Source organism: Wolffia australiana, chromosome 8 (assembly GCF_029677425.1).
Source record: "Wolffia australiana isolate 7733 chromosome 8, ASM2967742v1".
NCBI lineage: Eukaryota > Viridiplantae > Streptophyta > Magnoliopsida > Alismatales > Araceae > Wolffia > Wolffia australiana.
The window spans coordinates 16028898-16043956 of NC_135842.1; the positions used below are offsets into that span (position 1 = coordinate 16028898).

The 15059-nt window shown below is 42.7% G+C and overlaps 2 protein-coding genes across 3 annotated transcripts; one reads left to right on the forward strand and one right to left on the reverse strand.

The window, feature by feature from the left end:
• Window positions 1–2031: 2031 nt before the first annotated feature.
• LOC144706747 (uncharacterized) lies at window positions 2032–2720 on the forward strand. Its single transcript, XM_078579755.1, has one exon. It carries the CDS (start codon window positions 2179–2181, stop codon window positions 2677–2679), a length of 501 nt encoding a protein of 166 aa, XP_078435881.1. The 5' UTR covers window positions 2032–2178; the 3' UTR covers window positions 2680–2720.
• Window positions 2721–9224: 6504 nt separating this feature from the next.
• On the reverse strand, window positions 9225–14350 carry LOC144707196 (adenylyl-sulfate kinase 3-like). Of its 2 annotated transcripts, XM_078580320.1 has the most exons (8): window positions 13866–14350; window positions 13317–13457; window positions 13078–13227; window positions 12239–12357; window positions 11034–11118; window positions 10830–10876; window positions 10062–10193; window positions 9225–9312 (listed from the first exon to the last, which is right to left on the reverse strand). In XM_078580320.1, the coding sequence occupies exons 1-7, from the start codon at window positions 14074–14076 to the stop codon at window positions 10095–10097; spliced, it is 852 nt and encodes a 283-aa protein (XP_078436446.1). In that variant the 5' UTR covers window positions 14077–14350; the 3' UTR covers window positions 9225–9312; window positions 10062–10094. The 2 variants fall into 2 exon arrangements, with proteins under 2 accessions (XP_078436446.1, XP_078436445.1); XM_078580319.1 differs by having other exon boundaries at window positions 9225–10193.
• Between the last annotated feature and the right edge of the window lie 709 nt (window positions 14351–15059).

Sequence of the window (15059 nt, forward strand, 5' to 3'; positions counted from 1 at the left end):
CTTGAGCTGGATCCTTGACTGACCGGCCAGTTCCTTGAAATGACAGATCGCCAGTCCAAATATGGTCGGTCCAACCAGTCCCATGTCAAAAATAGCAAACCCTAATTGTATGCCTTTTTTAAGGTGGACATGGACAAGGGGGGTTATACATAAATTGGGATAGTTATGCTCATCCCATGCATAAAAACTTTTAAAAACACTAAATCTTAACATATATAAAACTTCCAAGGGTGGGTTGCAAGCCAAGACTGGATCTGGGTACAAGCATGGCCCTATGGTCGATCGTACACAGCATCGTGTTTTTTGCAAAATAAAAATGACAAAGATTATCCTTCAAATTTGAGTTCATCAATATAGATATCGAGTTGGATGCCGGATATCAATTTCTACAATACCATTAACACATATCCATCTGATGTATATCATTTTTTTCAACGTCCTTGAACCAACATCTCTCCGGATATTTGAGTTTGTCATCGGTACACAAGAAGGGCAAACACTACTAGCGTCAACTTAAACTTATAATTATTTTTCCACATGGGGCTCTGTCATCAGCACAGACATTACCAACTTCAATCTAAAATAAATTTTCCATGGGGGTTTCTATCATCGGCCCATGGGAAGTGCAAACGCTACAAACCAAAATTTAAAACTATGATTATTTTTCCACGGGGTTTCCATCATGGGCGTCGAAGAAGGGCAAACACTACTAACATTAATTTAAAATACAATTTTTTTCTGTGGGCTGTTGAGTACGTGTTCTAATTTAATAGTCAAATGTGGCTATTAGTGTTCCCCAGTCAACTTGGCCAAGCGCTCTGGTATTAATAACAAGGAATGGTTCCTTGTTTTCACACGCTTTCTCCTGACCAGGTCTCTCTTCTTTGTGGGGAGACAATAGTAGTAGAGATAGAGATCGAAACAGATAGAAACAGAAGTCACAAAGAATATAAGCTAGAGATAGAGAGAGAAAAGAAAGCTACAGAGAAAGAAAGAGAGCGAGAGAGAGAGAGAGAGAGAATAAATAGATAGATAGACAGAGAGATGAACCGAAGCGACGTATATGAAGAAAAGACAAGAGTGAAAACGAGGCGAAATATAAACAGAAGCGAAACAAAAGACAGAAAATTATGCCGAATAGAGAGAGAGAGAGAGGCAGAAAAAGGAGATACAGACAGAGAGACGACACAGAGAGATAGATAGTGAGATAGAGACACGGAGAGAAAGAGGGAGAAAGAGAGATAGATAAAGAGATAGAGAGATAGAGAGATAGGGGGCGAAAAGACTAAGAGAGCGATGGAGAGATAGAGGGAGAAAGAGAGATATAGAGAGATGGAGGGATAGAGGGAGAAATAGAGATCTAGAGAGATTGATAGATAGAGAGAGGGAGATAGAGAGATGGAGCGACAGAGGGAGAAAGATAGATATAGAGAGATTGATAGAGAGAGAGATGGAGAGATAGAGGGAGAAAAAGAGAAAAGAGAGATAGAGAAAGAGAGGGAGATAGAGTGATAGAGAGATGGAGCGATAGAGGGAGGAAGAGAGAAAAGAGAGAGAGGTAGAGAGATGGAGCGATAGAGGGAGAAAGAGGGAAAAGAGAGAGAGAGAAAGAGAGCGATATAGAGAGATGGAGCGATAGAGGGAGAAAGAGAGATATAGAGAGATAGAGAAAGAGAGAGATATAGAGAGATGGAGCGATAGAGGGAGAAAGAGAGATATAGAGATATAGAGAAAGAGAGGGAGAAAGAGAGATGGAGCGATAGAGGGAGAAAGAGAGATAGAGAAAAAGAGGGAGAAAGAGAGATGGAGCGATAGAGGGGGAAAGAGAAAAGAGAGAGAGAGAAAGAGAGGGAGATAGAGAGATGGAGCGATAAAGGGAAAAAGAGAGATAGAGAAAGAGAGGGAGATAGAGGGATAGCAATCCACAGAGAGAGAAAGAGAAGGAGAGAGAAAGGGAGATAGAGATAGAGAGAGAGAAATAGAGAAGAAGAGAGAAAGAGAGAGAGAAAGTGAAAGAGAGAGAGATATATAGAGAAATGGAGATAGAGATAGAGAGAGAGAGAGAAAGGGAGATAGAGATAGAGAGAGAGAGAGAGAAAGGGAGATAGAGTTAGAGAGAGGACCCTTTTAAAAAGTCGTGAGCGTGGCCACGACGATCAGCAAAACACCAAATCCACCATGGCGAGGTTCTGCGGGGTGGGCAGCTTCCCCCGGCAAGAAGAAGAAGAAGAACAACCCGACGTCGACTCTCCCACCCCGCGCCCCCACAACCCACCACGCCGCCGCCGCCGCCCCCGCCGCGGCAATCCCTACGCCGCCAGAGGCCTCGACAAGTTCGCCGCCGCCGTCGCCATGAAGAACCAAATCCTCACCGTCCCCGCCGACCCATCAATCTCCGCCGTCCGATTCACCGCCACCGACGATTCTCCCAAGTGGGTCGCCGTCGTCCCCCGTCGCCACTGCCGATTCCCCCCTCGGCTGTGGGGGGGTAATTGGGCGGCGGCGATGGCGGTGGTGGCGGTGATATTGGTGTGCTTGGCGGCGTGGGGGCGGGTGGGAGCGATCTGCTGCACGGCGGGGTGGTGGTACTTAGCGCCGATCGTTGGGGAACGGGCCGGCCTTTCGAAGACCACGACGAGCTACGCTCGAGCCGGCCGCCGTGATGGGTCGGCCAAGTAGACTTCACGTCTTTCGGTTTGTACAGAGCAAGTTGATTCTCCCCCTCCCCCCCCCCTTCTGCCGCGTGAAAATTTCCGCCATATCTCAGAGCTCTCTCTCTCTCTCTCCCCCCCCTCTCTGTCTCTCTTTCTCCCTCTTTCTTCTCTCTCTTTCTCTCTCCCTCTCTCTCTCTCTCTCCCTTCTCCCTGTCGTTCTTTCTTTCTCCATCTCTCTCTCCCTTCTCTGTCTTTCTCCCTCTCTCTCTCTCCCTTCTCTGTCTTTCTCTCTCCCTCACTTCTCTCTGTCTTTCTCTCCTCTCTCTCTTTCCTTTCTCTCTGTCTTTCTGTCTTTCTTCCTCTCTCTCTCTTCTCTCTGTCTTTCTCTCCTCTCTCTCTCTCTCTCCCTTCTCTCTGTTTTTCTGTCTTTCTCCCTCTCTCTCTCTCTTCTCTCTGTTTTTTTCTCCTCTCTCTCCCTTTTCTCTGTCTTTCTGCCTTTCTCCCTCTCTCTCTCTCTTCTCTCTGTCTTTCTCTCCTCTCTCTCCCTTCTCTCTGTCTTTCTCTCTTCCTCCCTCTCTCTCTCTCTCTCTCTCTCCTCTCTGTCTCTCTCTCCTCTCTCTCCCCTCTCTCTCTCTCTCTCTCCCCCCCCCTCTCTCTCTCTCTCTCTCTCTCCCTCTCTCTCTCTCTCCTCTCTGTCTTTCTCTCCTCTCTCTCCCTTCTCTCTCTCTCTCTCTCCTCTCTGTCTTTCTCTCCTCTCTCTCCCTTCTCTCTGTCTTTCTCTCTTCCTCCCTCTCTCTCTCTCTCTCTCCTCTCTGTCTTTCTCTCTTACTCCCTTTCTCTCTCTCACTTCTCTCTCTCTCTCTCCTCTCTGTCTTTCTCTCTTTCTCCCTCCTCTCTCTCTCTCTCCTCTCTGTCTTTCTCTCTTTCTCCCTCCTCTCTCTCTCCCTTCTCTCTGTCTTTCTCTCTTTCTCCCTCCTCTCTCTCTCCCTTCTCTCTGTCTTTCTCTCTTTCTCCCTCCTCTCTCTCTCCCTTCTCCCCTTTCTCCCTATCTTTCTCTCTCTCTCTCTCTCTCTCTCTCTCTCTCTCTTCTCTGTCTTTCTCTCTCTTCTCTCTGTCTTTCTCTCTTTCTCCCTTTCTCTCTCTCTCTCTCTCTCCCTTCTCTCTCCCTCCCTTCTCTGTCTTTCTCTCTTTCTCCCTCCTCTCTCTCTCCCTTCTCTCTGTCTTTCTCTCTTTCTCCCTCCTCTCTCTCTCCCTTCTCTGTCTTTCTCTCTTTCTCCCTCTCTCTCTCCCTCCCTTCTCTGTCTTTCTCTCTCCCTCTCTCTCTTCTCTGTCTTTCTCCTTCTCTCTCTCCCTTTTCTCTGTCTTTCTCTCTTTCTACCTCTCTCTGTCTCTCTTCTCTGTCTTTCTCCCTCTCTCTCTCTCTCTATTTTTCTTTTCTCTCTCTCTCTCCCTTCTCTCTCTGTCTTTCTCTTTCTATCTTTCTCTCTTTCTCCCTCTCTCCCTTCTCTCTCTTTATGTCTTTCTCTCTTTCTCTCATTCTCTCCCTCAATCTCTTTTCCTTCCTCCCTTCATATCTCTTTCTCTCTCCATCCCTCCATTTCTCTCACTCCCTCTCCATCTCTCTCCCCCTCTCCTTGCCTCGCTTTCTCCCTCCATTTATTTCTGTTACGTCCTTATGTAAAGAATTATTCTAGCTCAAGGACAGAAGGAAGATGAGAAGAGATGATGAACTCAGTTGCACATGAATCAATAGTAATCCTTTTTTTGTATTCCACATGAACAATCAACATTGTTCGTTTGGCTAAATAGTAAAGTATATAGTCATAATGTTGTTAAGTTTTCTAATTTAATATAATCACTATAACTGAGTATAAAAGATTTATTAAGATTTAATCCTAACTGCAAAAATGTTTTCATATCTGATGGAAATATGTGTCCGGCAAGCCAATCACACATTCAATGTCTCGTGCCATGTTCATTAATAGAATACATTTATTTTCGTGCATGTGTGATGCTTAAAATTAAGTCCATGAATACTTAGTGAATTATGCTGAGATCGTAATACAGAGATCACTAGTCTTTAAGCATGTGTTCCAAATATTCCTATTTGAAGGATCCTCGGGAAGGACATTGAAGTATCCCGATAAATAAAACTATCTAGCCTCACTCAAATGTGGACATTCCCCGAGCCATTAGCGTGGAGACACTAAATAAGGGTGCTCTTTAGTGGACAGCGTTTATTAAATTGATCCGTATGAATCTCTAAATGGTATTATACCAAACTATCAATTAGGTTGATTCCCGTCATGATTGTGTAAATGGTCCTTAGACCTGAGACATCTAAGACGTCTAGTGGACATACAGTTGTACTTTGACTATGACATTTGAATCTCTAATTATAGGATAGGATCATCCATCCTCGATATAAGAGGTGACAACTCATGGAAGATGATGCGATGAAGTGCTTGGCCAAGGCAATGAAATATCAGAGAAGAGTTTTCCGATGATTTCTGACCACATCAATACTAAGTCAGATGAACGATTAGGGTTTAACAACACACCATATACTAAGTCATCCTGGGAGCGACTAGTGGATGAGGGACTATATCTACACGATAGTCAATGATGAGCATGTTCCATGAGTGAGGCAATACTAATTCCTTTGTACCTTCTAGAGCACGAGTTATAGTTTGGCACCCCACGGGTCGGAGACTCAACATATCAATTAGATTAAATCGATCCGACATTAATTAATCTATATGATAATATAATTAATTAATTTGGAAGACCAATAAAAGGTTATTGGGCCGCTAGACACGTCAACTAGACAGATGCATGGACTTAGAGGGTCACACGCAAATACTCTTTTGGAGGTCGGAATATATACTTAAGTTTAGGGGGGGGTTATAAAAAACACCCACTTAGTATAAATAGGCGAACGCCCTGAAAAAAATTCACCCATGCTAGAAATTGTTAAAGGGCCTTACCGTTATTCCCCCTTCTCCTCATACCTCCTCCCGATTCCCGATGCGATCGGGCTGGCGTGATGATGATGACAGAGCATGAACGGAGCTCATCAAGGCGAAGGAGGAGATCCAAAGTATTGAGGATTGTGTGAATACTTCTAGAGGCTGCAGATATGAGTAACTCTACACAACTGATTCTGGGATCAAGGAATCACCTCGACAGAGATGCAATCTGTGTAGAGGCGGCTTGTTTCATGTTTTCTTTATGCCATTATGATTTTGTTGAACTCTTCAGATACCAATCATTGTACATTTTTCATCCATATCGAGGCCCTATAACCTAATAGTGATTGGTGGGTGAATTCATCCTCTAAAATGCACAGTGCACAAATAAGGCAATGTCCGGTCGAGTAAGTATAAGATATTGTAAAGCCCCAACAACTGGTGATATAAAGTGTCATTAATAGGAATGGAAGGATGAGTAGAAGAGCTAGATATGGTGCATGGGGTGGACAATAGTTTACAATGTTCCATTTGTGAGCAATGTAGAATGGAAGCAATACATTTTGACTCAGACAAAAGGTACACTTTTCATGTTTTACAATTTGGATGCCGAGAAAGTAATCCGCAGGACCCAAATATTTTAAGAAAAATTTCAGAGTGAAGATGTTGAACAAGATGTGCAATTTGGTGAGATTAGTTTTGGATGAAATTTGATGCAGTTGAAAAAGGAAATGAACTTTCATAAAAGACAACATGCCGAGAGATTAAAAAAATTTACCTGTGTGTAGGGAGAGACATTTGTAACCAATGTGCATAGAACTTTAGCCCAAGTAGACACACTTTTCTGGTTGTGTATCAAGTTTTTTCTGAGAGTATGGTCATAAATATGGATAGCAAAGGCAGCCAAAGGTTCTTATGAAGAAGTAATCAGGTTGTGCTTTGAAGAGAGCTTCATAGAGGTTGTAATACAATTTGAAATTAAAGCCACAGTAACTACATCTTCATCCTAAAACCTTTTGGGCATGCTGATGTATGGATCAGAGAAAGAGCGGTTTCATTTAAATGTATGTGTTTTCTTTCTGATGTGAAAGTTTGTGGACATGATATTCTGTGGACAACTCATTTGTCTTAAGATAGTTGCGGAGGCTTGGTGCTCTCCGCCCCAATCAGATTATTAATACTTGATTTTTTACACAACTTTGAAAAACTTAGAACATACGGAGCAAGTCACATTTCTTTTTAAGAGGGAAAATTCATGTGAGCTAGCTCAAATCTTCTACAAAAACAACACAATAAGTAAAACCAGAGTGTGAAAGAACAGGAGATGGACCCCATAGATCTGAATGAATGATCTCTTAACATTTGTAAGAGATATGATGCATTGAAAAGAAGGGAAGTTTATGAGATTTTGAAGTGCTGCAAGAATCACACATGATATGTTGACTGAGATGAATGGTAGGTAAGCCAATTCTTTTAACTATTTTTACAATGTGCAAAATTGAGGATGTCCAAGCCAGACTTCAGCTGATGCCTTCTCTCTCACGAATGTGGATTTTCTGGAAAGTTGTGGCTGCAGATAGTAAAGGTCATCCTTAATTTTTCCACGAAAAAGGATCTGATTTGTTGGTTTGTCGTTCAGAAGGCAATACTATTATGAAATTCAAGATAAACATTACTATAAGTTGTAAGGTTATGAATAGATAGTAAATCTTTGGTGATTTTAGGCACATGTAAAACATCATGCAAGTAAAGAGTTTTATTTTATATTGCAAATTTTTAGGAGCCTATAGATAAGATTTTCAAACATGTACCACTGCTGATCTGCATAGGATCACTTCTGTGATACTTCTGATGTTGAGCAATAGTATTTTGGTCTGAGGTGATATGATGAGTTGATCCACTGTTGAGATACCGAGCAGTAGATGCCTAGGAAGATGGCGAGTTTCTGTTGTTTTGATTCCGACTATAAAAAAATTTCTGCAGCTCAAGACATTCTCTTGCCCTATGTTCAAATTGTGAGCACAATTAGCACTTTTGTTGAAGCCTTTCGTTCCTTCATCTTCCTCGTCCTTGATTGTGGTAGATGTCTCCGTTTGGGTGATAATATTTCCACCAAACGTAATAATATTTCCTGTGGAAATACTTTGATGATTGATCTTGATGTTGCGCATGTATTGCTGGTGCTTGAACATTATTTGATGGAATGTCTTCGTCTTCTTGAGTGAACATAAGGAATGTGTCATGAACTTTGAGATTGGTCGCAATTTCACTGAATGTTAGATGGCCAATCTTGGGATTGATAATAACTACGAATTGTGTGTATGCAGAGTTGAGCCTCTGCAATAATGTAAATGCTAGAGATGACTCATTTTCTGGTTTTCCAACCAATTCTAAGGACTCAAAAACGGACCTGAAGTGTGATATATATTGTCAATGCTCATTGATCCTTTCTTCATACTGTGATACTATTGTTGTGGCTCCATCGCGCGGATTTGGTACCATCCAGCGAACACATTCTCTAGCTTCCCCCAAGCTTCATGTATTGATTTTTTTACTGATATGCGGAATAATGGATTCGGAAATAGTCTGATGGAGAAATCCCAAAACTTGTTGATCTATCTCCACCATTTCTTTAACTTGGGTTTTTCAATTGTGTTTTCCTGATCAACTGAAATGGAGATTGGAGTAGGAAAATATTCTATAAACTTCATTATATCATACCCATTAAGAAGAGGTAGCATTTTGCTCTTCCATGTTTAGTAATTCTCGTAACTGAGCTTCTGTTAGGTCACTGCTCCAGTTGGAATTACCACTGGGACCTGTCCCATAGTTGCCATTCATACCACATTGGTGAGTATAGAAGGCATTGCAATGGAAGAATTTGCTTCAGTCAACTTGACTATCATGAAGCTCGCCATGGCTCTGATACCATGTCAAGAACCGTTCTAGCTTGAGAACAAGACGGAAGATGAGAAGAGAGGATGAAGACAGAGGAACATGAATCAATAGTAATATTTTTTTTTGTATTCCACATGAACATTGAACATTGTATTGGTCCAGCTATATAGTACAGTATGTATCCGTTATATTAAGGTTTCTAGTCTTATTATAACTGATAATTGAATAGAACAGCTATATTAATATTTAATTCTAATCGCATGTTAATATTTATACGTCATGTGTATATTGAATCCTAGCCATCTAAATTCTCATAACGTGTATAGGGCACGTGTTCAATTGATACGGGTTAGTCATTATCAAAAGTCTTATGGGCCCATGTGACAGCTGACTTGTATGCTGAGTTGGCTGATTCCTTCACACAGTCCCTCCATCTCTCTCTCTCCATCCTTCCATTTCCCTCTCTCTCCCTTTCTTTTTGCCTCGTTCTCTCTCTTCATTTCTTCATTCATCTTTCACCCACTTCACCTCTCTCTGTCCTTGCACTCATCTCTCTCTCCTCTCATCACACTTCCATTTCCTCCATTTCTTTCTACTTATACGCCTTATATATATATATTTCTATCTCTCTTCATCCTCTCTCTCTATCTCGCTCTCTCTCCTCTGTGAGACTGGGAGGCAGATAGAAAGAGAGATCAAGATGGATGAACCAGTACCAAAAAAATTAAACGGATTGACTAACAGAGCTTTGGGGAAGAATTGAGTGTAGTAGAAATCTGCAAAGCGCTAGCCTGTTCACAGAGAGAGAGAGTGAGAGAGAGAGAGAGAGAGAGACCCGTAGCAAAGAGTTGTGTAGGAGTAGGAGAGAGAGAGAGAACTAGATAGAGATGGCGAGAGCGTGAGAGAGAGCTACATAGAGATGGATAGAGAGAGAGAGAGAGCTACATAGAGATAGTGAGAGAGAGAGACCTAGATAGATGTAGAAAGATAGAGAGAGAGAGACCTAGATAGACGTTGAGAGAGAAAGATAGAGAGAGACCTAGATAGATGTAGAGATAGTGAGAGAGAGAGACCTAGATAGATGTAGAAAGATAGAGAGAGAGAGAGAGACCTAGATAGACGTTGAGAGAGAAAGATAGAGAGAGACCTAGATAGATGTAGAGAGAGTTAGATAGAAAGAGACCTAGATAGACACAGAGAGAGTTAGATAGAGAGAGCTAGATATAGAGTGAGAGACCTAGATAGATTCAGAGAGAGCTAGATAGAGAGAGAGAGAGAGACCAAGATAGATATAGAGAGAACTAGAGATAGAGAGAGATAGACCTGGGTAGATATTGAGAAAGCTAGAGAGAGAGGGAGGAGAATCGAGAATTCAGACCCCTAGAAGGAGAGAATTGGCCACGAGAGAGAAGAAGAGAGACATAATGAGCGAGAAATGGTACGCCGAGAAAGAGAGAGAGCTGAAGAGAGAATTTAGAGAGAGAGAGAGCAGAAGAGAGAGGATAAAGAGAGAGAGAGAGGGGATAGGATTTTGGCTTACGTATGGCGGTTCGAGATCCAGCATAGCGTCGTGTTATACACGTAGGAACCCCTTGCGGTCCAGAAAGAGAACGACTTGATCTGCCATGGCATCTGGGGTAGGGCAAATCCCCTCCTCCTGCTCTATTAAAATCTGTCGCAATATCACACAATAAGTTAGAGAGAGAAACCGTTCGCAACCCTACACTTACCAGTTTCTCTCTCTCCCTCTCTCTCTGTGTCTTTCTCTCTATAATGTATTGTCCTCCTGTCTCTCTCTATCTATTTCTCTCTTTCTCTCTCTCTCTTGCTGACTTTATGTGTTTCTCTCCCTATCTCTCTCTTCCTGACTTTCTGCCTCTCCCAATCTCTCTCTAACTGTTCATTTGTCTCTCTCAATCTCTCTTTTACCGTCCATTTGTCTCTCTCTAACTGTCTCTGACTCCCCTTCTGTCTCTCTCAATCTCTCTCTTGTTCATTTGACTCTCTCTATCTCGCTTACTGCTTTTCTGTCTCTCTATCTCTCTCATTTTGTCCATTTATCTCCCTCTCTACCTCTCTTACTGCCTTCTGTGTCTCTTTCTCTCTCTTACCGACTGTATGTCTGTCTCTCTCCCTATCTTTCTCTGGCAGTCTGTCTCTCTTACTGTCTGTCTTTGTCTCTATCTCTCTCTAAGAGTCTGTCTATCTCTCTATCTCTCTCTTACTGTCTGTCTCCCAATATTTCACTCTTCTCTATCACTGAATGAGAAGAGAGAGAAGAACAGTAAATAAAAGATTTTTCGTCTACCTCGCAGTTGAGAGGCCGCTCATATGGGTCATCAATCCCCGTGAATCCTGAAGAAAATAATTGCTATTAAATAACAAAATAGATTAACGCAGACCGATTTCTCATCTGCAGGAATACTAAAATTAGCAAAGTTTCCAGTATTTAACAACAATGTTTGTATTTTCATGGACATATTAGTTGTCCCTTAATTATTTAATATTTTACCTTTGATCTTGCCTGCCCGTGCAAGCTTGTAGAGTCCTTTCACATCTCTGGCTTCGCATACTTCCAGTGGAATATCCAAGAAAACCTGCACCCAATATTTCCAAAATATATATACAAAGAATTAATTTTTTAGCCATAATTTAATTATAGTAGCTCTTAGTCTAAGAGAGGGAGAGAGGGAGAGAGGGAGAGAGAGTGAGAGAAAGAGGGAGGGAGGGCAAGTGAGAGAGAGAACGAGAGAGCAGGTATGAGAGCGAGAAAGACTGAGAGAGAGGGCAGGAGAACAAGCGATAGAGAGAGGTTTAACAGTATCGGTCATCAAAATTTTTATCGTTTTGTAATCGTTATACAGCTATACCGATATTGTTATCTGCTTAACGATATTCGTTATTGTCACCCGTTTCCCACCCTGAAAGTACTAGGGAACGACAGCCATCATCGGTCACGTCACACATCACCGTGACGGCAGCGTAGATGACATGACGGTGATGGTGACAAAATTAGGGGCCCGTGACGGTGATGGGGACGGATGAGGAACTAGGTGTGACGGTGATGGGACGGTGATGGGGGGCCCGTGACGGTGACGGTGACGGCTTTTTAAAAATGACCAAAGAAGCTTAAAAATCGTTAGATTTAAGCTTTTCGACGGCCGAGATTTCGCCACGTCGTGTCGCTAACTCGATTTCTTGGCATTTTGCAGAAAAGTCACTGCATTAATTCACACGCGCAAAAGGATGTCGTCCAAAGATAATTGGAGATATGCCTCTCTAATTCTCTCTCCTCCTCATGGTTGTCTTCCCGTCACACGTGACGGTGACGCCGTCCGGTGACCGGGACGTGACAGGGATGCCGCAAACCATGACGGTGACGCAAACTTGACGGATTTTTCTGAAGTCCTCAGACGTGTGACGGGACAATGATGTGAAGAAACTTTCGTCACGTCACCGTCCATCACGGATCATCATCCATCCCATCACGTCCGGGGCGTCACATCCCGACGTGCCATTCCCTAACCATGACGGGACACGTTTCGGACTTTTCTAGGTAACGGATATGGCGATATCCTGTAATAGATGCCGTATACAGATACCGTGAGTAGCACCCCTAATCTTAGATAACAGTTCGATGGGAATTGGTTTTTCTGAGAAAATATTTGGTGATATTTGAAATTTAGTGGATCGGAAATTTGATTCTAGAACAGATACCTCTATGAAGGAATCTTGGGGAAGCAGATCTCGGCATGCATTTCTGTCTTTTCTGTATGGGGAGATCAAGCTAGCGATGCAGATTATACCAGCATCTGCAAAGAACTTGGCCACTTCCCCTGTGACCCAATGGAGAAGAAAACTTTAGAACATCTCATGAACTACTTCAATCAGAGATCATTTTTTGAAAGAATAAAATCACAGACCATACTGTCTATGTATTTTTCATCAGAGATCGTACTGTCTATGTCTATTTCTCTTTCTCCCTTAGTCTCTCTCTAATTGTGTTTCTCCACATCTCTATCTCTTGTCTGTCTTTCTTTCTCCAATACTCTCTCTCTAATTCTCTCTCTATATCTCTAATATTGTTCTTCTGTCTTTCTCCCTCACTCTGTCTCTAATTGTCTCTCTCTACCTCTTGTCTGTCTGTCTTTCTCCCCCACTCTCTATCTCTCTAATTGTCTCTCTCTATCTCATGACTGTCAGTCTTTCTTCCTCAATCTCTCTCTAGTTGTCTCTCGCAGTCTCTATCTCATCTCTGTCAGTCTTTCTCCCACCCTCTCTTTAATAGTCTCTCTCTATCTCTATCTCTCTCTTGTCTGTCAATATTTCTCTCTCTCTCTATCGTTTGTCTGTTTATGTCCCTCTATCCCTCTCTTACAGTCTCTCTCCGCCTCTGCCCCTCTCCACATCTGTCTCTATCTCTCTCCTATTGACTGCCTCTCTCTCTTAATGTCTCTCTCTCTCTAACTTTGTCAAGGGTGAGCACATAGACTTGTTTTCTCATAACCCAATTCAGAAACACGCACATATTCAAATCGAAAAGTTGATAAACTTACCGATCCTTCGAATATTTTCTGCGCGGTCTTCTGGTTTAAAGCTAAGGTCTTTGTTCAGCCCATGCCTTACGTTATCCCCGTCAAGAACATAAGACAAACGCCCTCTGGAGAACAGACTTCGGCTTAGAGCGCAAGCCAAAGTGCTTTTACCTGAAGAAATTTTCAATCCGATATAAAAAACTGATCGTCTTCTTCGCGAATATCAAGAAAATAAGAAATTTCCGATGTTCTTGTCAAACCTGAGCCACTCAGGCCTGTGATCCATATCACGCATCCTTTCTGGCCTAGAAGCTTCTCCCGATCTGTTCTTCCTACCGGACATTCATGCCATGCGATGTTCGTTGATCTTCCAACAGTCGATACAGGACGAAGATCATGATCTGTATGAACAGAGGAGTAATTCATCATCGTTCATGAAGAATCCGAAGAACAATCATTGCGAGAATTTAAAATTCCGACGACGAAACCTCGTTTTTCCGAATACAGAATCGAACGAAGAAAACGTAATGAAGAACCCGAAGAACAAACAATACGCAAATTTTAACCCTGACGTTAAAATTGGAACAGTCTCCAGCCAAGAGGAAACCTAGTTCATCAGAATACGCAATTCAACGACGAAAACAATGAGAAAAGTTAAAATATAAAGAAGAAACAGTAAAAAAAAATTCTCCATCCAAGAGGAAAACCTAATTCATCCGACTAACAAAATAAAAACTATGAAAACGTAATATGAAACAACCAACTTCATAGGCAAAAAAACGAAATACATATAAAATGCGGATAACTACCTTCGAGATCAACCTCCTTCCAGACTCCGGATTCATCAGCCGCCACGATCCGACGAAAACCTTGCGACCTAATCACTCTCCCTTCAACCTTGTTCCCGGCGGCCAACCGCCGGTCACCGCGCCAAAACAAACCCGATCCACCACCACCACAACGAGAAGAATACCGCCATAGCCGTCCTCCCTGAGCCGCGGCTCCCAAAGCTTCTGCCATGGCCTACAGCATCACGAATGAAGCGACATCTACGCGGAAGAAGAAGGCGTAGATCGCCGAAACGGCCGCGCGGATTCCACGCTTTCTGCATTTATAGAAAGCTCTCGCCGTACCAGATCTTGCGCTGTCGATCAACGGCGGTCACCAAATGGCGAGGATCGATCGCCTCGCCGCCATTAATTCCCCTCCTGAGCTTGCAGGCTATGAGAGAGAAGGCCATGGCGATTGGCATTTGGCGGGAGCGATCTGGAGAGAAGAAGACGGAAGAGAAATTTGAATTGAAAAGGGAAAGTGAAGAACACAGTGGAATTGAAAATCGTCTGATTTGGATCAGAAAATAAAAAAAACGTACTGCTAATTTTATAGATATATTAAAATAAGAGAAGAGAGGGAGGGAAAATTTGAAGCCATTGGTGGGTCAGACTCCATCTGGAGACTGGCTCGTGTATGGCGTCATTTGTCAGTGAGGCCTTTATAGAGATAGTAAAGGACACGGTCGGGTCTCGGTCCAGTTTTAAACCTAAACCTGTAGTGACACGGTTAGGTCTGGTCACTATAGTGCAGGGACGTGGACGGGACAATTTTTTCGTCCCGGGACGAAAAAATGTCCCATCCAAGGGTTTGGACGAAATTTGAGATGAAAATTCGTCCGGGGGACCACTAGATGGGACGGTTTTCGTCCCGTAAGACGAAAAAACTGTCCGTCTGGAGGTCTCCGACAATGGATGGACGAATCTGGACGAAAAACTACCGGATTCACATATGACAGTTGAGATGTAGCCATGTGGCCTCGCCATGACAATTTGCATCAAGTCCCTGTATTTTAACACGCGTGCAAACTGACGCCAGTCAGAAATAATTGTACGTATGTCCCTTTGTCTCTCCTTCGTATTTCCCTAAAAAACATAGTAGAAAAATTGTACATATTTTTCAATGAACATCCTATTTCCTAATTTTGACTTGAAATATTTTTCTAAGATTGA

Excerpts from the sequence above, each read along its gene's own strand:
- LOC144706747 (XM_078579755.1), top strand. The coding sequence starts at position 2,179 with ATGGCGAGGTTCTGCGGGGTGGGCAGCTTCCCCCGGCAAGAAGAAGAA.
- LOC144707196 (XM_078580320.1), bottom strand. The coding sequence starts at position 14,076 with ATGGCAGAAGCTTTGGGAGCCGCGGCTCAGGGAGGACGGCTATGGCGG. Across the intron at positions 13,458-13,865 it reads GAAGGAGGTTGATCTCGAAG|ATCATGATCTTCGTCCTGTA; the intron begins GTAGTTATCCGC and ends CTGTTCATACAG. Across the intron at positions 13,228-13,316 it reads CACAGGCCTGAGTGGCTCAG|GTAAAAGCACTTTGGCTTGC; the intron begins GTTTGACAAGAA and ends AAATTTCTTCAG.